The following is a 23,890-nucleotide window of genomic DNA, read 5'->3' on the forward strand; positions in this document are numbered from 1 at the left end:
TCTTCATGGTCCACAGATTCACAGACCCTTAGGAGCTGAAGAAGGTTTTGGAGGGCTTCTTACCCATTTTTCTACCCTCGGCTATGTAGGAAAGGAATTAAAATGTTTTATATCTTGTTTATACCTGTTGTGTGAAGGATTCCTTGGCAAGAATCCTCTTTAGAGCAGGAGTAACAGTCTGTGACCTGTTAGTTACCAGGCCTCACAGCAGGAGGTGAGTGGCGGGTAAGGGAGCGAAGCTTCATCTGTATTTGCAGCCGCTCTCCAGTGCTGCAAATCATCATTGCCTCAGCTCCACCTCAGATCATCAGGCTTTAGATTCTCATAGGAGCACTGGTTGGTCCCTAGTGCCAAAAAAGGTCGGGACCACTGCTAGAGTATTCATGGGGATCAGTCTCTGCTTGAATATTTCTGTGACAGAGCCCATGGTTTTTCCAGGCACCCCATTTCACACCCAGCTGTTAGTTTACATATGGTTGGTACTCAGTAAGTGTTGGTTGGAAGAAATGATGTTGAGCAACATATCCTCCGCTGACACTTATTATCCTCTGCAGAATAACGACAACAAAAAATCTATCCTCTCTTCTACTCAAGGGTTCTTAAATATTCAGAATAGTGGCTTTTTGCCTTCCCAGCACCTACTAATCTCCAGGCATTCAGCAGTTTTATTTCAAACCCCTCATATAATAGAGAATCTAAGCATAATAGAGACAACTTATTGTGATCGTCCCTCTCTGTTTTCTAACTTTTTTTAATGACCTCTCTTAAAGTAGCTACAGGCTTCTAGTCTAGATTATGTTATAATCAATGCTAAGTTAGGCAGTGAGAACTTTACATCTCTCATCTGGTCACTATATTTCTATTAATGTACCCTAGACCAGTATTTACTTTTTGGAGTTATCACAACACACTCATGTTGGAGGTAGGGTCAGCTGAAACCACTGACTTCCAGCACTGGATCCTCCCAAGTTTGAGAAGCACACATTCTAGACAAGTTGCTTCTGGCAATATGGAGTTGGAGAGGAAAACTTTCAGGGAAGAGTGGCTGGAACATTGTTAGAAGCTCTCTTCAGCTTTGTCATTACCCTCCTGATAAGGACTAAAACAAAGAAAGGAAATAAACTCAAATCACAGAACCAATCAGGCACAGTCCATGCTTGAGCAATTCCATGGAACTCTTGGATTTTATGCACCTACTACATGTAGGTGATTAAATCCCTCAGGCAAGACTGGTCACAAAAGACACTTACATTTGTCCTTTCATAGTTTGAACTTTCCATTTAAATAACCTCACAGTTTCTCCAAGTCCTTTTAAGCCTGAACAGTGAAATTTGGATTAAGATTGACTGTCAGTCATTTAACGTATCAGAGGAGTCACAAGTTACCTAGCTAAGCCCTGAATTGGCTGGTGGCCTTTTCAAACATAGCAAACACCACAAATTAATTAGACTTTAAAAAATTCCCCAGATCTGCACCATTCATCCCCCTTTTAAGGAAAATAAAATTGCTAATACTGGGAATTACCCCAGAGGGGCAAGTACCACTTGAGAGGCAAGTGTTGCTCCGGATGTACGATTCACACACACCTAAAGCGCTCTTGTGTAAGGAAGGGTTGGGCTCTGGTTGAGCTCGGAGGCTTGCAGGGTTTGGGGCTGGGTCGGAATAGGCTAATATCAGCCAGATCCTCATCAACGTGAGGCGAACCGTCGGGACTCACTTTTGACAAAGATGATGAAACATGCAGTGGAGATAAAGACAGGGGAAGAAAGTTTTGAGCCCCAAGTTGTTAGGAGCAAGGATGGAAGCATTTTCAGAGTAGGTCTTATGAGTTCTCCAAAATCCATCTCTCCCCACCCAGCAGTCAGCCTGTCAGCGATGCGACGTTCCATTAAGTTTATCGATATTGGATTGTGAGGATGCAGCTGTTCAGGTCAAAATCTAAAATTGTACCCACCTTCTCTCCACACTCACACGCCCTGTTCTATTTTTTTGTGTTCTGTGTACCTTTCACTCTCCCCGCTTCCCCCACCTCCTTCCCCATTGCCTTAAGAAGATCCTTCCCCTCGAAGGGCCGCTGGGACCCGGCAGCCTCAGCCCCGAGCGGGATCTCGCCCTTACTTTGTTCCGGTGCGGGTAAGAGGTGGGAGGAGCTGCATCAGGCTGGCGCAGATTGCCCGGCCCCTGCGGGGGGCTCGGACCAGTAAACTGCGGAGTGCAGGTGGAGGACCACACCCTGCTTCCGTCGCTATAGAAACTATTTCCGCCCTTTTTGTGACTCTGGAGCTGAAGACTTAAAGCTCTAGTCCGGTCCGAAACCACCTTTCACATGGACCTGAAAAAAAACCCCAACATCTCTTTTCCTCCTCCTTTCTTTCTCTTGCCCGAGTTCTTTCAAGTTTGGGACAAGAACTGAAGAACTTCCAGAGGACAGAGATTAGAGTTGACCAAACAGACTAGACTCCCGAAATTATCTCTCCCCTCTCACTCTTCAAAGTTTGTGGTTACTGGAAGCTCATAGCAAAAGTTCTGGATATAACGTATTCATCAGATGAACACTTTTTGAGCACTTACTCTGCACCAGGTTTTAAAAGCAGGACAATTAAGGAAAGTTATATTTGAATGATGGTAGTGTGGCCTGGAGGAACACAAGGTGGTCCATGGAGGTAACAGACATCCAAATAAAAGATTTTGGAAAGAGCCGAGTTTGAGTTTTCAAGGACAAGTAGGAGTTAGCAATGCAAAGAGGGAAAATATGAGCCAGTCTGAAGGCCCAGGGCCACGGGATGTATTGAACCATGGATGTCTGCACTGTTTGGTGCAGCAGGAGTCAGCTACATTCAAAATGTCTCATGAACTAAATGGGACAAGGTATGAGTGTTTAGATTTTAAGCAGAGGGGTATTCGGGCTTAGATTTTATTTTAGAAAACTCCTTCTGGCAATAATGGTAGAGAGGGCAGGCCAGAGTACATTAAGAATCAAGGCAAAGATGCCTGTTAGAAGTAGTAAGTGATGATGTTTCAGAGTAAGGAACAGCAAACTTTAAACAACTGAGAAAATGGAATAGAGCTTGGTGACTAGATGTGAAGGGTTATGTCTTAGGCACCCAACTTTGTGGTAGTTCCATTTACTAACAGAAAATATAGGAGGGAAAACATTGGGGGTAGGGGAAGACGTTACTGATTTAGTGATGATTCACTAAATTATCAATGGACCAGGCAAGAGGTCTTGTGCAGAGCAAGGTCTGGGCTAAAGATCCTGCCTTGGCAGTCACTGTCACATAAGTGACCACGAGAGCTTGAACTAAACTTTTTTTTTTTTTTTTTTTTTTAAGGTTGGGGGAAGAGAATGAAATCACAGAATATGACACTATGGTGGGAGGAAGGGTATAGATGACACAAAAGATTAGAAAGCTGCAAAATAATGGAAAGTAAAGGTGCAAAATAATGAAGAGTAGGCAGGGAGATGGGGAGAAAATTACAGAATACTGTCATGTGAGCCCAGGAAATAAAATACATTGAGTATGATGAATACGGTATATTAGATTAGGTGAGAAAAACATACTGCATTTGGCAACAAGAAGGTCATTAGTGCTTTCTATCAGGCCAATCTTAACAAATTTGATGGTAATTTTCAGTAGAAACTATGAAATGGAGAAAACAGGTTCATCAAGCCAGTGCCAAATGATTAATCAATGAAATCAGTAACTAATACAGGGTAGGCTCTTAATAAATGTTTAATGTTGAACTGCAACACGTAGAGTATGTTTTAGAAAGGGGGTGGGGTTGGGTAGGTGAGGTAGTATACGACAGTATAAAAATATACACTAGAAAAGAAAAGAATGTACAATGGCAATAAGCAAATGCTCACTTTAATCATAATTCTAAATTACTTGTTTTCACATTAACATAGATGTTTCCATAAACCAAGAAACACTGAGCTAAGTATTATACATTTTTTAATAGTTAACATGATTTGAAGAATTCTTATTAAAAGTGATCAGGAGCGGGTTGAAATTCTCACCATAAATACAAGGTATCTATTACTATTTTTATTCACAACAAAGTTTCCTGATCTAAGTTTTTAGACCTAAGTTTCCCGAATAGCTATATTGTCTAATACCAAAACAGAGATGACTAGATACTTGACAACCACCCTCTAAAGCAATGACTTACATAAAGTGATTACTTTAACAGACCCCCCCCCCCGCATATTTACAACAAAAGGCTAATATTTTTTTGTCAGGCATTCATTTTATCATGAAATTTAGACAGCCAGAGACAGATGGATATAATGGTATTAAGAAAAAGAGCATATCAAAACTTCTTCATTTTTATTAAAGATTTTTGACAATAAGGGCTTCATAAAATGTCAAGAAATTCTATTTGCTATACAATAACCATCTATGTCTAAGTAGGAGACATATGCAACTGTTTTAATGTGTAAAATAATTCTGAATTCTTACTGTAAAAATATTTGGCTAAAATACGAAACATATTTGCAATAAAACTGATAATGTAGCTTAAGTAATGTACCAGGTTTCAGAAATGTCTGGGGTTGGGGGAAAGGGAATGTTTCCTTTTGCCAGATAAACTGTGAACTAAGCTAAGGTGCTGTTAACCAGACAAAGCTAGAAAGAAAGCTCATGTTACTAGAAAAGAACAGCATGTCACATGGACTTTCTCTGTGTCAAACTGACAACCACTTAATGACAATGACTTATTATACATAAGGAAAATAGAATATACTTTTCAAAAAGAAATGACATTATAAGATAATTCATACAAATAAACTTCTTATTGAAATATTGAACAGCTTTCCAGAGAACATAATCACAAAGGGATAGAAATTAATTTGCTTGACACTAAAGAATTCCTTTATAGTACAATACTCTCCTTAAATATAAACACAAATCAAATATAAACACACTTGTAAAACTGTGACTCTGTTTATCAAACATTTCTTTACTGCCACACTCAGCTACTAGCGGCATTTGGATGCAAAGGTTTAACTCGTGCTAATCTGGACAAGCCAAGGCGGAGACTCTGATTTGGGGACTTAACAGACACCCCTGCCAGTGGGTTGCTGCTGTTGCTGCTACTTCCAGATACCGCTGAAAGAAAACATATCACTTGATGATGATAGTGTCAGAAATCTCTTAAAAAAATAAATGTATAAAACAAAAGCAAAAAACGTAGTTAAACATTATTCTGCTATACAGGTTCTATCAAGTTATCAACAAGAACAAAAGAATGAGAAGTACTAAAAAGCAGAAAAATTATAGTATCGCCTACTTTCAAACATGCCTAAAGGGCAAGGAAATGATATATCAAAAGCTTTAAGCGTGAAAGCTGAAGCAGTTTAAGTTGGGAGTGAATAACACTGGTTGTAAAGGCATAAAGAAATAAATGCAATTATAATTTCTAAAGTCGTAGAAAAATCTAATGCTTTTTAAAATCCTGAAATTTTTATAAGTATTCCTTTGAAAGAATCTATTTTTTCAAATACTAAGTAACTTTAAACATGACAAATGCCATTTTTATTTATTTATACTGGTTTCATTATGCTAGCACTCCAATGTAGCAACTATTTCCATCAAGTATTAAATTTAAACTTTATCCACATAAGTGTTCATGGCAGATCACGACTAAAGTCATAATAAGTACAACTATGTGTACTTTTTTCAAATGAAAATTTATAAACATTTCCATGTTTCTAACCATCTGACTTATTATTCTCAATTGCATGCATGTGCTGTATATCAAATTCTTTCACAAACTTTTGGGCTGTTTCTAGTTTCTCACCGTTTTTCTATAAATAGTTATAAAAATCTAATCACTTATTACTTTTTCTTCTTTTGAATTCTTTTTTTGGGAATAAGTTCCCAAGACTAGTTCTTAGGCCAAAGGACAGATTTATTTTTATGGCCCTTGTCCTATAAAAGGATTATAAGTTTATAGTAAATAATTATACCCCACAACCCAGAGTGGACTGGATTATATTGTTTTATTATTTTCTAGTTTGAGAGGTATAAAAAAGTATTTTATTATTTTAATTTATATTTCCTCAATTAACATTGAGACTGAAATTCTCTTTGAATTCATTTCTCATTGTATTTCTTGGGGCATTAGTACGTTTATGTCTGTGGCTCATTTTCCCATTGGGGTGTTGGTGGTCTTCTCAGATTTGTAAAAACAGGTAAATAAGTAACTGGCAACCCGAGGGTCAAATCCAGCTCTCAAAAATACTGTTTGGTCCACATGGTATAAAAAAATGTCAACTTTTAAAAACTAGGAGATTTCATTAAAATCTAGATGTCTGGCTTCTCTTGAAACAAAAGTCAGATCTGGAAATACCAGGTCCATCATCCGCATGTAAACAATTTGATGGAGCTGAGTGACAGCTGTTTCCTTCCAAAGAGGCATGAGCTCTAAGTCCAACAATCGCTGGTCACTCGAGTTTAGTACATGGGCCCAATTCCCTCATACACTTCACTTGCTCTACCCTTTCACATAATAAATCTATAAGCACTCTGTGCTTTATGATATTAACACTTGATCCATCATTCCATTATTTCCTTTTTATTTTTATTTTATTTTTTTATTATGCTACCTTTAAATTTCTATAGTCATTATATCATTTCTTTTAAATTTCTATTGTTGGGGAATCACTAATTATTCTCAGAAAAAATACGCTAAGGATTATCCTTCAAACCGTAAAGCATCATTATTTCAGTAACTAGTCTTCTTCCTTACCTTCTCCAAAAAACTATTAAGTCCTCATTAAAATTCTAGAATTTTTTTTTAGTCAGGAAAAGACTTTAAAGATTATATAGTGCCTAATATTTGAGATGATGAAATGAAGATTTAGAAATTAAGTAATCCGGCAGTCTCAGGCTAAACCTGTCTCTTAATACCTAGTATGACTAGGGCAGTGACCACTGTGGACCAATCAAGAAATGTCATTGAAAAGAAGTAAACCTAAGTAGACTTGGATTTACTTAGAAGAAACAAATGAAGAAACATACCAGAGGAGAAAACTAGATAAAGAGAGGCTCTAAGAATATACACACTGTGTTTAAGGAATAACAACAAAAAAGGTATCAATTTCATTGGAATAGAGAATTCATGTGGTTGGATAAGGGAAAGGTGAAACAGGACTAGCTAGGAAGTCACCAATAGTTTGAGTATAAAATGAACAGGGCCTGGATTTGGGTTTTAATAATGTCAAGAAAGGTGAAGGTCAAAGAATTCTTGGAGCATCAGTGGTGCTTGGCTGTGGAACAAAAGAAAACAGAAAGAAGTCAAGTTTGCATGGGCTGGAGGGTGAGTTTGCTAGGGCACGTGTTAAATGCTGGAATTCCCAAGTACGGGCCCCGATGCTTCAGTCAGACTGTGGGGGTCAAGCAGGTTTTCAGCAAACCAATTTGTTGCCAAAAATATATGTCAGGAACTTTAAATGTTAATACTCTTTAACACTGTAATTCTACTAGGAATTTATCCTAAGAAATATTCAGGGATGTACCCACGGATTTCTAGAATAAGAATGTCTATGCTTATTGCAACCTTATTTATAACACTGAAAAAATACTAAACAATCAGGATGCTCAACATGAGGGAGTGAGAAATAATGAACCAATGTAAAACCTTGGTTTTGAAGAAATTGTAATAATATGTATAACATTTACAGCTAGGAAAACAATCTACAGTGGTAATTTTCCAAGTGGTAATTTTCCTTCCCTTGATCAATAAATATATCATACCTGGTGGGACCCACTTAGGTCTCCTGCTTTCAGTTGAAGGACTGCGTATTTGTAATGGTTTCCTAGTGGCCTCTGAAGAATGAGAAACCTTTTTCGGTGAGGGCTGAGATTCTGATTTGACAGCAGCTGGAGCAGAGTCTACTGAAGTCATTTATTTGAAAAAGATTTATAAAAAAGTTTGTCAAGAGGAAGATTAAGTCTGGTATGTATGTGCAAAAATTATAGTTACGTAATCTTATAAAAATTAAAAAGGCAGTATTACTTTGAAAAACTCTTCTTAATCGACATTTCTTAAGAACCCATTAGCCATCATTTATAAGTATTTATACGATAGGTGCTATAGTAAGCATATCATATACATTACCTTTAACTCTTAGAGCAACTCTGACACAAATATTACTGTCTCCATTGTCAGATAAGGAAACAGAGAAGTTAATCAATCTGCCTACAGTTTGACAGCTAGTAAATATTAGAGCCAGGATTAGGAACCAGGTCTGATTCCAAAGTTCATACTTCTAAACATTACAACAGTGTCTCATCAATATATGTTAATGAGACAATATATTAGACTCCAGGGTTACAACGAGTATATAATTCATGGATCCTGCTCCTAAGGAATTCCTATGGACCATAGGAGGGAACCTATAATCTGTGTATATATTTGCACAGATTTAGAAGTCACAGGAGGTGGGTGAGGATAATTTGAGCCAAATCAAGGCTAGAAGGTAAAGATGACTTAGAGGAAGTTTTTCCAGGCAGAAGGAGTACAGCATGCAAAGCTGGATGATGTAGCAAGTTCCATAACCAACTACTGTTCAGTATGGCTGGAGCAGGAATGGCAAGGGTGGGAAAGGTAAGAAACAAAGACAGGGAAGATCACTGATGAATAGCTTTACATACCAGTGAAGGAATCATACATTCATTTTTTTGGGGAGCACTTGCATTTTGAAAACTAACATCTTTCTGGTGGCAGCGTATGGCAACTAGACTACTGAGAAGGCTCTTATGGTGAGAGGTGATAGAGCCTGAACTAAGGGGGAGAATGGAGGAAAGAAACAGCAGACTAGATAACTTTTAGTAATTAGATGTGGGGAGGTGGTGATGGAGATGAAATAATCATGACTTGCAAGTTCCTGTCATGGGCTCACTGCTTGATGGTGCCATTAACCCAGAAAATAAATACAAGAATGGGAGTAGGTGTCCTTTTTTTCTTGAGGCGGGGAGGAGAGGTAGAATATAAATTCACTTTCAGATAACGCTTGCTTTGAGTACGATACCTAAGGGGCATCTAAATGCATATGAATATGAACATTTTCACTACATACTTTTCTTAATGTTAACATTTATATTCCCTAGATCAGCACTGTCCAACAGCTTTTCTGAGATGATAGAAATGTTCTATTTTGTGCTGTGCAATTCAGTAGCCACTAGCCACATATTGTTATTGAGCACTTGAAAAGTAGTTAGCAAAATCAAAGAATTGACCATTATATTTTATTTAATTTTAATGAACTTAAGTGTAATATAGCTACATGTGGTGAGTGGCTACCACATTGGACAGCTTGAAATCTCTTCTTTCAAGGGAAAAATTATCACATGTACTAGATGAAAGACTCTCATAGGCTATTCAATACATTATTAGTGGAACAAGAAATATCCATCTTTCATAATTTTTAATCCCATTATTTAGGAGTTAAATTTTACTTCTAATATGATATAGTAAACTTCTTTGTGAAGCAACTTGCTCCAAGGTATATAAAAACTTTATATGGTAAATTCCAACTTGGAAACTGAAAGTTTTAGTTTTTAGTGTATTTTGGGGAGGGAAGCATAAACAAACATCTAAAGAAAATATAAAACATATTCATATAGTTAATGACTTGCATATCACAGTTTGTGGTAGGCAGAATGACCCCTCAAAAACATCAATATCCCAATTCCCAGAGTATGTGCATAGCAAAGAGACTTAGCAGATGTCATTAAGTTAAGGCTCTTGAGATGGGGAGATTATCCTGAATTATCCAGATGGGCCTAATACACATAAGGGTCCTTATAAGTGAAAGTGAGAGGCAGGGGAGCGAGAGCAACTCCCACCGTTAGTAAATGGAGTCTGAATAACAATATTTTAGTTTCAAATAGTTGTATATATTAAACTAAGATATAAAAATATTTATCAATAAATAAAACAAATCAGATTAATGAAAGTTATGTTATAATAAACTATCGCATATTATGAACTCAAAAACATCCTAACTTCTTTTACAAAAGAAACAGGTATTCCATGTTCAAGTTGTCACAAATTCCGAAAGTTTTATCGTAAAAATGGTTTCTAATGGAAGTTGTTTTGAAAAAACCAAAGGGCCCTAAACTTGTAGTAAAACAGTTCTCAAGTCAAAGAGTAAGGCAAGCATGAAAGCAAGAAATTAAAATCATAGAAAGTTCCCCGTTTAATTGCCCAGAGAAAATGTGGTCCAGTGGATAGAATTTAGGCTCTGAATGGATAAACACGGGTGCAAATTTTAGCCACTTACTTATTAATTGTAAGAATTCTAACAACCTCTCTGAGCCTCGATTTTCTCAATGTAAAATACAGGTGATAATAGCTATCTAGAGGGTATCTGTCAGTGGTAATACATAGGAAGTGCTAGAAAGAAGTGGAGCTCAGTACACTTGTCTGATGTTTTCCACCCCACTCTGCTTTCTTCTATGTACTTTAATTAGAAAAGAACGCTGGCCAACTGTTAAGGAGAACAAAGGTAAAGACAAGAAATACCCATTAAATAAATCAAATACATTTCCTTTATAAAGTTAAGTGTTTTGTACTAAGCTTACCCAAAGCATTACATTTGGATTTAGATTTCTTCTCTTTCTTTTCAACTGAGGATTTAACCTTCACTTCTTTCTTTCTAATTTCTTTAACTTTACTTTTTCTCATAGTGAAGTCTTCATCATCATCTTCACTCTCACTAAAATCAGAATCATCTTCAGAATCTTCACCTAAAACAGCAGATTACAAACTTTATCTCTGTTGTAAAAACTGAGGCATCTACGTCCTTGACTTTACCCACAGCTTTTGCACCAGGTTTTGTGCACCTTTGTGCTAAGCCATTTCCAGTGGCAAAACACTGCACAGTTGCCTGGGTTTGAATCCTGGCCCCTCCACTTACACATTGTGTGACCTCAGACAGGTCACTCGCTAACTGCACTGTGCCTCAGTTTCCTATGTATAAAATGGAGATAACCATAAAACCTACATCATAGGGTTGTTGTGTGGATTAAACTGGTTAATACAGGTAAAGCATTTAGAATAGCATTTGACATACAGCAAGCAAAATACAATTGTTTGCTATTACTATTATCATTATCATTTTCTATCAGTAATCTTTACTTCCAATTTTACCAGTTTAACTCAGTAACTTTTGAAAAAATGGTAAGGTATAATGTTAGCTACTCTTTCAAAATGAGAATCTTGATGGTAATAATAACAGTACACTTTCCCTTAATCACCTAAACTTCAACATTCTAGAATAGAAACACATTGGGAATTGAGTAGAGACTAACTATACCACAACAATTTTAACAGATAATCCTATATACGATTTCATTTGGAACACATATCTAATTTCCCACAAACTCTTTTCTGTACTGCATGAGACAATATAAGCCAGAGATTTAATATGTTAAGGAAGCACAGATACTCTGGAAAAAAGTATAGAGGATATCTGATAGTTAAGCAGCATGTGGTTATTGAAGAAGATGTAGACTATACAAAAAATGTATTAAGGAAAAAAAAGTCCACTCTCTAATTTCACCACCCAGAGATAACAACTCTTATGTCCACCATAAATAATATCTACCTATCTATATGAAATATATTTTATATAAAAATATGAAATATTTCAAACATATTTCAATAGTCAACAATAAACTATTCAACAATCATCAATATTTTGGTGGATTTGTTTCATCTATCTCTTTTTTCTTTTCTCTTCTCTTTCCTTCTTGGAGTATATTAAAATAAATCCAAGGCTTCATATCATTATACTCTTATATGCTTTAGAATGCATCTCTAAAAAACATAGATTTTTTTTTAAACAAAATAATGTCATTATGATATCTAATGATGTCAACAATAATTTCTTGGTATCATCTTCTACCTAGTCCAATTAATGACTTTTAATATAGAACAATATTCTCTCCTTTTCCCCTTGCCTTTGACTTGTTGAAATAACCACATCAGTTGTCCAATAAAAAGTTCCATATTCTGAATTTGTCTGTTTACTTCCTCATGGTGTCACTTAATTTATTCTTGCATATTCTGTGAGCTGGAATTTTCTCAAGACTCAATTAGAATCAGGCTCACCTTATTATTATTATTTTTTTTGGCAAGAATACACTTCATAGGTGATGCTCTTTACTTCGTATTATATCATATCAGAAAGCACATAACGTATGGTTGTCCCACTCTTTGTTGGTTCAACAGACGCCAGCCTGAATTCTCCATAGTAAAGATCCTCATCAGCCTTCCATTGATGCTCTTTGCCTAATTAATGATGATCATTATGAACTTTAAATTGCAAATTTCCTTTTTCTGTCATTCTTTCCACACAAATAAAATTTTTAAAAAAGATAAGAGTAATCAATCTACATATTCACATAATGATTACTGTGTTATATAGAATTAGCCATATAAGATCATCAGATCACATAAAGGCTGTTATGAATAGTACCTTGCAAAATCAAGTAATTATTTCTAGAATCCCAAGAGGATCTAGGTTCAGGGAATGGCAAGCAGTGGAGAAGTTTCTCCAAAATTTCAGAATAGAAAATCTAGGAAGACAAAACTTCCTACATATCTAACAGTTCTAGTATTGCATGTGTTCTTTTCTTGGCTTGAGAAGATAAATGGTAGCAGCTGGGTATAATAAATGCATTCTTTCCTGCTTTTAATATTTTCTATATCCTAAATCACTGTTCAACAGTACAGAACTTAAAAATCTATTCTCTCAAAACTATGGCTCACATTTCAGCTCAAAAATATTTGTTTATACAGAATTGAATAAGAAAAAAACTTGGAACCAAGAAATTTACTTTTTAAAATAATTATTTTCTTAAATTTTTTTTAACTGTGGTATAAAAAACCATGTAACATAAAATGTACTGTCTTAGCCATTTTTAAGCGTACAGATCAGTAGTGTTAAGTATGTACATTTGAATTGTTGTGCAACAGACCTCCAAAACTTTTACATGGGACAAAACAGAGATCCCATATCCATTGAACAAAAACTCCCCACTCCTCCTCCCCCAATCTCTGCTGACCAACTTTCTACTTTCTGTTTCTATGAATTCAACTATTTTATATACCTTAAGTAAGTGGAATCACACGGCACTGCCTTTGTGACTGGCTGAGTTCACTTAACAAGTCTTCAAGGTTCATCCAAGGTGTAGCATGTGACAGGACTTCCTTCCTTTTTAAGGTTGAATAATATTCCATTGTATGTATATACGCATTTTGTTTATCCATTCATCTGTCCATGGATATCTGGGCTGCTTCCACCTCTGGGCTATTGTTAATAATGCTGCTATGAACATGGGTATGCAAATATCTGAGACCCTGCTTTCAATTCTTTTGGATAGACATCCAGAAGTGGGAATGCTGGATCACATTGTAGTTCATTTTTTGAATAGCTGTCATACTATTTTCCATAGCAGTTGCATCATTTTACACCAACAGTGATTAGGATCCTAATTTCTCCACATCCTCACCAACACTTGTTATTTTCTACTTTTTGACATCTTAATGGGTGTGAAATATCTCATTGTCATTTGGATTTGTATTTCTCTAATGATTAGTGATATTGAGCATCTTTCCATGTGCTTTTTTTGGCCATTTGTGTATCATCTTTGGAGAAATGTCTATTCAAGTCCTTGACTATTTCCTTTTAAGAGCCAAGGGGTGATTTTAAAGTCACTATCCAAGTCATGATTTCCATAAAAACTTACTATTATAAAATGGTTTAAGAGAGAAGTTAGAATGCAAATAACACAATGTTATTGTTTTTAAATATCTATCATATCTCTGGAAACATAACCCATGAATTCCATAAACCCAACAAACGAAGCAAGTGATTTCACTTCCACATATGTAACAAACGTTTTGATGCTTGTTCTGTTATGCTTCTTGAAGGTATTTTCTTTCATTGGTTCCTACTTTTTGATGCTCCATTTATATTAGTATTTCTCAAAGTAAAATCATAGACCACTTCCCTTGGGATCACAGGGGTCACGTGGAGGAACAGGTATTGGTTAAAAAGGCAGAGCCTGGGCTCTGCTCTGCCTTCCTCTCCTTCATAGCTCTTCTACGATGGCACTTGACACATTATGGGCAGCAGGACCTCAAATAACATCATTTTATTCAATGCTGTTTCATTATAACAAAGATGAGATGCTATAGGAACTTAACTCTTGTTTATCAATTAGCCTATGGTAAAATTGGTTTCATTATACATCATTTCACTTAAAGTTGCAGAACCCATTGACAATGTTAAGGGAAAAGTTAACCATATTTGATTATTGTCCGTGTCCCCTCACTAAAATTTAAGCTTCTTAAGGGAACTCTGCTCTGTTCACTGCTGTATTACTAGTATCTAGAATATAGTGCACCTAACAGGCACTCAAATATTTATGGAATAAATGTTGATGAAAAAAATGTGTTATTGTTTGATGCACTGTCAAGGTCACTATGCTTCCCATTTGCCTGAATTTCTGAATGGGTCTGAAAACAACTGTCATAATAAAACTGAGTTTTCAAATCACTTCTACCAAAAATATTTCATGAATATCTACTACTTACAGAAAAAGTCTACACTTCTTGGAATGAGTCCGAAACCCTTCATGATTTAGTGCCAGCCTGCTACAACATTCTTCCCTGCAAGCCTCACTGCACTCTCATTTGGGTACTTATCTATCCCATTTGTTATGCCTATTAGTCAGAAATGCTACTTCACCCCTTTTGTTTGCCTAAATGCTACTCATTTTTCAAGGCATGGCTTAAAGGTCACTTCCAGATAATGTTTTCTCCCCAAATACCACAGTTGAATTTAACTGTCTTATGTGTTCCTCAGATTTGCATACACCAAACATTTAGCACACTGCTTTGCATACATTAATGGTCTCTAAGAACATTTTACTGACTGTCCATAGAATTACTTTTGAGGTAGGATATAACTTACCGGTTGCAAAGTCTGGTTCGGAATCATTAGCACTATCGCCATCACTGCCTTCCAAAAGAATTTTCCTCTGTTGTACCACAGCTTGAGACGCTGCTTTTCTTCTCCCCTGAGCACCATGAAAATCATCTTCCTCAGTAATCTTATCCAAATCTTCAGGGGAAGCACAGAAATCAATAGAAAACTTTTGTGACAGGTAATATTTCAAGAACTGGAAGTAGACTCCTTTTACATAGGTTGTTTTTGTTTGTCCAGCTTCATCCCATCCCTACCTCTAGTGATAAGACAATATAGCCCAATCTGGGCCAATCATAATGAGTTTCCTGGCAACAGAGTCTGGTTTAAGGATAAGGCCAAGACTCAAAATGAGAGTGTCTTTCCCCAAGAATTTTCAAACTGGAAATGTGAAGATACAGCCCCTTTCTTCAGTGGTCAACTGTTGTGGATTAGAAGCCATGTGGATTAGAAGCCAAGGGAATAAACTGGGTCTACAGTAAAAGAAAACTAAAACAGAAAGAAATAAAGGAGACAGATGAAGGGAACCTTGAGAAATTTAAAGACCTTGGTTCTAGCTAGTTTCAGGAATTCAAATAAGTTAGAAAAATAGCATTATTGAAATAAATAAATACAATTATTACTATAAAAAACTTACCTAAATAATCACTGGCTACACTGCAATTGGAGATATGGGGAGACTTATCTATTGTTTCTGCTTCACTAGTGCCATGTTTTTCAGCGCCTAAATTTAAAAAAGAGGTAAGAAGAAACAGATGTACCTTAATCAACCAACGTCTAGAAGTAGGAAGATTAGTGGTAAAATATAATAGCATCCAGATACAGATAAATGACCCGAACTCAAACTAGCACAATGAGTTTAATTGGAGAGGGTAGCATATTATTAGGAGTTTGGGCTCTGAGTTAAAGTTAATCAGACTTAAGTTCAAATTCAGATTCTACTACTTAAAATGGGTATATGACCATGGGAAAGTTGCTTATCCTCTCTAAGACTTAATTTCCTCATCTATTACGGAGATAAAAATAGTGTGGGGATTAAATGGGGTTATTGTGGAGAATTAAATATCAACCACATGTGGAAATTGCTTATATTTGGGCCCCAGCACATAGGAAACAGTAAATAAATATGAACTATTATTTCTGCGTAGGGAGAGCCATCTTTTTACTAGCATAAAGACTCTTCAATCATTACAATAACCTTAAAATAACCTAAAGTATTTTAAGAGGACTTTAAGTCATGATAACTGGTACTGTTAAATCCCAGTGCTACAAAGTACATTATTCTATAAGAAGCAGTACTTCTAAAGAAATCCTACTCTATATTCTACAATCTCATATAGGAGATAAATTTGTTTTTCTCAATTTTAGATATATGAAAATACATTTTTCTAAGTTTCTTTGATTCCCGATTACTAAAAGGCTCCCTAATCAACACTGTTCTCATTTATTTTCAAATAGGAGGCAATACTGATTTAAACATCTATACCCCTAAATAAGCTAATGGGCTAAAAACACCCTCCAACATTAAGGAAGTTAAGCCAAAACAATTTAATCCAAAAATCATTTTAGAGTTTGAATGTCTTTTCCAGAAATAATTTCTGCCTTTCCAGAATATCAATATTGACATCTGCTGCAGTTGCCAGAAAAATCAAAGGAGAAAAATCTAGAAAAATCCAGAAACCATAGATCCCTTAATTCTACTGAGTTTGCTAACCAAATTACTACCTTTAATCTTTGTAAATAATAAAAATTGCCATCATTAGGTCATGTTTAGCTAATTTGAATTTTGAAAGAGGTGGATTATTAAGACTGTATAGGTCATTTCAGTTGATTAAGAAATAAAATTTTCACTGTATACAAAGATGTAATTTGAACATCCAAGTTCAGAGTCCTGGTACTCAAGTTCACTTTGAGTATTAAGCAGATGTATATGTGTGTGTGCATATATATATGTATGTATGAGATTTATGCAGCAGAATAAACAATTAAATCCAATTGTACCCTCTGCAACTTGCACCATTTATAGTACAAAGAACTAAAATTTTATTCTTTCCTCTGTGAATGCTCATCCAAAGATTACAAAAGCAATAATATTATAAATATTACAAAAGCAATAATATTATAAATATATAGAAAATAGTTACTTTTATCTTGAGACTCTTCCACATCAATGGTGACTGTTGGAAGTTCCTTCATTGATAATGCTAGTGCGAATTCTAAGCCTCTCTGGTAGAGCTTATCATCTAAAGCCATCCTAGAGTAGACACACAAATAATAAGTTTTTTAAATTATCAACCTCAATTAAACAGAAAAATTTGAGATTTTCCTGAATTACTATTTAAGAGTTGCTAGCCTCACAAAAACGTTTTTAAACAATAATCATGATCATAATTGACCTTTAAGGATAAGACTTCTAAAATGTATCAATGTCATGTTTTAATCTAGCATAAGAGATTTGAAACAGGAGCGGCAGGTGCTGTTGCACTTACTCTTTCTTGTGATGTCTGTCCTTACTATCAGTTCTACTCAGGTGGGAAGCACTTGCTCGACCTAGAATAAAGACTCGGTTCAAACCTCACTTCCACTTAGAAATCTTCCTTGATCTCACCCATACCTCTCAGCTATTATAGGTCTTATATATGCATATTTTTACATGTGTTCCTCCTAATCTAGACTTTAACAAATATTTCACCAAATACTTAACTGTGTATGAGGCACTGTACTAGACAGGATACAAATATACCAGCAAGGACTCTGCATTTAATAAGGATGGTAGGGAAACAGGACATATTAATAATTATCCCATATAGGCAGATTATTATGTCTCCTATTTAAGGTGGTTAAAAGTGCTGTGGTGTGTGAGGAAGAGAAATTAAAAACAGATAAGGAAAGGTTGCACAAAGGAAGAAACAGTGAGATACACCTTGGAGGATTTATTATTTTTTTAATAACAATTTTGATGAGACAGAATTCACACAACATAAAATTCATCCTTTTAAAGTGTACAATTTATCAGGTTTTAGTACATCCACAGAGTTGTGAAACCATCACCATTATCTAATTTCATAACATTTTCATCATGAAAAAAATCCTGTATCCATTAACATTCACTTCTCATTACCCTTTCCCAGCATCTGCCAACCAATATCTACTTTCTGTTTCTATGGAATTGTCTATTTTGGACACTTTATATTAATGGAATCATACAATGTGTGGCCTTTTGTACCATTACTTTTTTCCATCAGTATAATGCTTTCAATGTTCATCCATGTTGTAGTATATATCAGTACTTTATTTTTTTATTGCTGAATAATATTCCACTCTATGGATATACCACATTAACCTTTTATCAGTTGGTAAGACACTAGGATTGCTTTCATTTTTTGACTATTATTAATAATGCTGCCACCTTCATGTACAGGTTTTTGTGCGGGCATATTTTAATTTCTCTTAGGTAAATGCCTAGGCTGAACCACATAACTCTGTGTTTAACATTTTGCGAAACTGCTACTCTGTCTTCCAATGGAGATGCACTGGTTAACATTCCAAGCAATCATGTATGAGGGTTCCAATTTCTCCACATCCTCCCTAACACTTGTTACTCTCTGTCGTTTTTGGTTATGGCCATCATAGTGCGTGTGAAGTATTACCTCACTGTGGTTTTGATTTGTCATCATTTCCCTGATGGCTAAGGATGTTCAAAATGTTTTATGTGCTTATTGGCCATCTGTACATCTTTTTTGGAGAAATGTCTACTTAAATCCTTTGCCCATTTTTTAAAATTGGGTTTAGCCTTTTTATTGTTGAATTTTAAGAGTTCTTTAAATATTCTGGATACAAGTCCAGAAACAAAATATATGATTTACAAACATTTGTTTGTTTCACTATATTTAAAATGTAGTCTGAGCTCAAAAATAGAAATAAAAAAAAAAGAGAGAAAGTAAAGAGAATAACATGGGCTAGGTTATTCTACGTTAATGAAATTTTCTCATGCTTATAGCAGTAAACCATCACATGCTCCATGTTGCATTTGTTAATATTCCTCTTCTGCCCATCTCCTCTCTATGCTACAAGTTTTGGGCCTCTTGGGACTTCTTCCCTCACCCTCTCTCTCTCTCTTGGAACTAACTAATGGAATCCCAGAGTTAGTCTAGAAATTACAAAACTTCTCATTACTGGATAAATCTCAACAATGTAAAGAGAAAATAATTTTTGTCTGCAGAAAAACACATGGTTTTAAATTTTAGAAAACTGTCCTTACAAATGTAATTTTTAACAAAGTAGTCTTGTTAGACTTGAGGACTTCAGAGACAGGTATTGGGTCCTGTAAAAGAAAGTTATAACTCCAAAACTTTGTTAAGTATGATTGTCTTAATATTTAAATGGATATTTCTTTACATGTTTGTGAATGTCTTTTTTAAGTCAGAAAGTCAGAAGGGGATTAATGGAACATCCTTATTCTCCTACAGGCACTAAATAAAATAATACCTATGACTCTGCTCAAGCTCTAATTTAAACCAAGAGTTCGAATCTGTCTCTCTTTTAAATTAATACATCTAATATCATGTATTTACTCTATGTCTTACCTCTTACCTTTTTTTAGGAGTTTTCTCTTGTAACGGGGTATCTTCTTTCTGGAGATTCTTCGATTTAGTTTTTGGTTTTTCTAGTTTTAACTCCTTTGGTGTTGTTTTGGATTTCTTATTTAAAGGTTCAGTTGCAGAAACAAAATCATCTATTTATGTATGAATTAAAAATAAGATATATGAAATTGCTTTTCCTAAATAAGAAATAAAATTATTTTTTTAGTAGTTGAAATTCATTACAGTGTGTGTTCAAGTTTTAAAGGTTAAGCAAGTTGCTTAATTTCCACAATTTAAAAAATACTGTTGGTATATTGTCTTTATTCTTGCTGTTTTTCAACATTGTTTTAATAGCCTTTATTAAAATATCAATCTATCAAAAATTAATTCACTAAAAAACTAATTTAGTTCTGTTGACACTCAATATAAAATTGCTGCTGTATCTTTTAAACTCATATATGACACATGTATGCATACTTTCAGGGTACATGTAGTCTTAATCATATACTTTAGCATTTATTAATACATGTTGTCTCTTTTATGCTTCCTCATGTAGAAATATGACTGTCTTCACCTCTACTGCATAGTGTCTATAACACAATAGGCAATTTATAAATATTTGGTGACAGACTGATGACAGTGATAAAAAGCTACAAATTACATTCTACATTATTTTCTCCTAAGTCTTAGACACACTTAAGACTGTGCCCAAGGCGAAAAACAGATTCTTTCAAACCTCAGCTACTATTTGACTCAAAGAAAGCTCTGGTGGTCTTAGAAATACAAAACCTACTTCAAAGTAAATGTAATCTAACCCAATGTTTCTCAAGCTTTTTGACCGAAGTTCTCTTAATATCATGGAGACAAGTAAATATATAACCCAATGGGGTATAGTCTAAGCCTAACCTTTCGTCAAGATCTTGTTTTATTGTACAATTAATGGGGATTTCACATTATATTCTGTAACACATTTGTGTCTCAAAAAAACAGTGTGTTCCTTCTTCGGGGAAGGGATAGGGGGGAGACAAACCCCTCTTTGAGAAACATGGTCCTAGAGTCGTTTCATCCTAAAGAGCCATTTCACCTGGCCATATTTACATATCACTCACCTATATAATTCTTGTCAGTGTAATTATCAAAGTAATTATCCCAAATGCTTAGAAAATTAATTTTCAAGACCTACCTCATATGCAATTGGGTAATATGTTCAACATTTGAGCTATACATATGTGTCACATTTCAGAGGAAATAAATTTCCAAAACTTTAAAGCAAAAATAAGAATCTCTATTTACCATCGCTGTCGGAGTCCTCAAACTGTGAGTAATTGACTGGTTTCTTATGCCTATGACCAAGACAGAAATTTTTCATTTACACAAATGTCAATTTTCTCACATCGAATCCTTTTAAGGCTATTAATTGTCTTGAGTAAATAAAAATGTGTTTGGAGTCTCTTAAGAATACTTAAAACACAATTTGGATTTTACAGATTTAGCATTAGCTAAAATAGTTATTACCATACTTGATGTACCTGATAAGAAAAAAAATTAATTCAGATAACCCACAAAGTTAGAATAATTAATACAGTTAACACAATTTATATACTGTTTAATTGCTGTTGGGCATTTAAGTAAAAGTTCCTGTTGTATATACACTTTTGTTTTATACGTGCATTCTGTCCTCCTTATTAGATTATAAACTTCTTGACACTAAAAGCCACTTTCTTTTTTTAAAAATCTCACCACAATACTAAATAATGTTTTATATGCAATGGACATTTAAAAGATGTTGAATAATTCTGTACTTGCCACCTGAAATGAATCTTTATACTATTTTAGAAGAAAGTAATATTCAAAGAGAAAAAATAATTTCCCTCCTTGTTCCTCTAGGCACTAAATGAAATGGTATTCTAGTTTTCATTTCTGTCTTCTGCCAAATTCCCAAGTGTGACTAATCTGACAGTTGTTCTTTCAAGTAAAAATGGTTTTCTATGAAAATGAGGCTATCAACTCACAACTCAATCTCACAAGTGCTTTTCCTTAAGACAACCACGGTAGAAGGGCTCTGTACTTCTCGTTTTTTCATACAGAATATTAAAATGAAGTGTACTCTTGTAATTCTCCTACTCCTTGGAGCTGAAGAATTTGAGAGCTACATAGAATATAGAAACCTCTTTAGAAATTCTGAGATTGAATAATAGTAAAATAAAATCAAAACTTTTTTAAAAAGTATGCTCAACAGTTAAGCTATAATGATATAATTCTTATTGCTTCAAGCACATTCTTAAGTAAAACTTTCATTTTCTTTTTTTCTTTACTCTAAATGTGTAGCAGTAAAGAATACCATAACCACTCACACAATTCGGTGCCACCCGCCTTGATTCGTGCTAAGTTGCTAGCCATTTAACCACCACTGCAGTGAAAATGACCGAACAATGAAAGAAGCAAGTAATGTCTTATTATTATTATGAAGAGTTTTGAACTAATGGACCTCCTGAGAGGGTTTCAGAGACCCGTAGGCGTCTGCAAACCATATTTTGACAACTGCTATTCCAGAAAAAGGGATTATGTCTTTGCTCCTGGATGTTCAAGGCCCACTTCAAACTTAACATGTTCAAAAAGGAACTTTTGATCCCCCACACATCCTGAACCTGTTTCTTTTCCTAGTCTTCCCCATCTTAGTTAATACAAAGATCATTCATTCAGTAGTTCAAGCCAAAAATATTGTGAAGTCATCCTTGATTCTTTTTTCCCCTTACCTTCACATCTACTTCATCAGCAAGTTCTGGCAGCAGTATCTCCAAAATATATCAGCAAGTTCTGTCAGCAGTGTCTCCAAAATATATCCCAAATTCACTTGTCCCATTCCATGTCCACTGATAATACCGTACTCCAAACCACTATCCAATGATATAATAGCCTCCTAACTGGTTTTCCTGCTCCCGTTCTGGTTACCCCATTTCTCATTCATTCTCCACCAGGAGCCAGTGAACTGTATACAACCAAAATTAGATTTCTTAGAATAAAATCCAAACTCCTTTCTAAAATGTACAAGGCCCTCCCTGTTCTGGTCCCTGCCTATTTCTCTGACCTAATCCCCTACAATTCTCCCTACCGCTTGCTAATGCTACAGCTTTAGTGGCCTTCTTTCTGTTCCTCAAACAAGGTCAAGCTCAAGGCCTTGACTCTTGTTCTCTCTATCTGAATTGTCCCAGATTTTCATTGGCTGGGTCCTTATTGACATTCGTGCTTCAGCTCATGTATTATCTCCTCAGAGAGGAACATCCTAACTACCCTATTTAAACTAAGGCTTTCCTCCTTCTCTCTCTCACATCGTGATATTTTTGGCACCCTAACCTCACCCCTTTACTAGAATATAATAATCTCCTGCACCTAGTACAATAATGTATAGAAGTACGTCTGTTCTATAAACGAATGGTTAACCTTAGGCCTCCAAAGCACTCAAGTTAAGCAGAGGAAGTTTCAAACAGTACAGTGGAAGTGCAGGGGTTCTGGAGCCAGGTGACTTAGGTTTGAGCACTATCCTGCCACTCTCTCACTTTGTGACTCAGGTAAATTGGCCTTTATGCCTAGGAGTTGAAGTAGATAAAACAGGGATACCTAAACTGGTATATCAAACAACTATAGTGATGAACAAATGAAATAGCACATAAACAGGAGCTCGGTGAAATGTAAAGCGCTGTTCGAACGCTACCATAACAAGGTCTTATTTGAATGGGGTGGGTAAAAGAAACAGCAACAGCTGCGAAGGGAGGCAAAGAGAAGGAAAAATTTAGGTTGCTAGGATACTTCTGAGGAATGGGTGGTCCTCAGAGAGACAGGAGAGTTTCCCAGTAACCGTCCATCCCACTCCACCGTCGCTACTCTCTGTCCTACTGGGCCCTTTCCCCTCAATCGTGTGTAAGGTGAAGTTGTCCACAGCGTGTTCCTGCTCTTTCTCCCCATCCCCGCCGGATGTCCTGAACTACTCACCTCACAGGCCGCACCATGGCTCCCTTCGAGGTTGAATACTTGCAGCTCTCAAGTTCTGGTTGGCAGCAGTGACGGTTTCAATTCCCGCCCAAAACCAGACACCGAAGTTCTCCGCCCCCTGCCACCAGTCCTCCAATAATTACCAGCCATCCTTACGAGTGCGCACGCGCGCTGAGAGGAGTTAATTTGTTCACGCCCTTAGCAAGACATTGCCCTTCCGCTTCCGGTCTGCCAGAGTCGCGTTTGTAGTTTGCTGCTACACTTTCGGCGCGACACTGGTTTTATGCCGTCTCTGAAATACACAATAACAGTA

The 23,890-nt window shown here is 35.8% G+C and overlaps 2 protein-coding genes across 5 annotated transcripts in view; both read right to left on the reverse strand.

Moving 5' to 3' along the window:
* Positions 1 to 15,066, reverse strand: part of DYRK4 (dual specificity tyrosine phosphorylation regulated kinase 4) — a 62,709-nt gene extending 47,643 nt beyond the window's left edge. The window contains exon 1 of one of the 2 annotated variants that reach the window (XM_023531573.1): positions 14,993 to 15,066. The gene's annotated coding sequence lies outside the window, so the exon portion shown is untranslated. Of the gene's footprint in view, positions 1 to 7,760; positions 7,899 to 14,992 lie in introns of those variants that run through there. The other variant, XM_023531572.1, reaches the window with a different exon arrangement.
* Positions 3,717 to 23,733, reverse strand: RAD51AP1 (RAD51 associated protein 1). 3 transcript variants are annotated; one of them, XM_011361794.2, is made up of 9 exons: positions 23,578 to 23,733; positions 20,881 to 20,930; positions 19,598 to 19,739; positions 17,149 to 17,258; positions 15,642 to 15,728; positions 14,993 to 15,142; positions 10,593 to 10,757; positions 7,761 to 7,898; positions 3,717 to 5,111 (listed from the first exon to the last, which is right to left on the reverse strand). In XM_011361794.2, exons 1-9 carry the CDS (start codon positions 23,592 to 23,594, stop codon positions 4,975 to 4,977), a joined length of 996 nt encoding a protein of 331 aa, XP_011360096.1. In that variant the 5' UTR covers positions 23,595 to 23,733; the 3' UTR covers positions 3,717 to 4,974. The 3 variants fall into 3 exon arrangements, with proteins under 3 accessions (XP_011360096.1, XP_011360095.1, XP_011360097.1); XM_011361793.2 differs by having other exon boundaries at positions 7,761 to 7,901; XM_011361795.2 differs by lacking the exon at positions 3,717 to 5,111 and adding an exon at positions 5,142 to 7,273 and having other exon boundaries at positions 7,761 to 7,901.
* Positions 23,734 to 23,890: the final 157 nt, after the last annotated feature.

Source organism: Pteropus vampyrus, unplaced genomic scaffold, assembly GCF_000151845.1.
Source record: "Pteropus vampyrus isolate Shadow unplaced genomic scaffold, Pvam_2.0 Scaffold70, whole genome shotgun sequence".
Classification (NCBI taxonomy): Eukaryota; Metazoa; Chordata; class Mammalia; order Chiroptera; family Pteropodidae; genus Pteropus; species Pteropus vampyrus.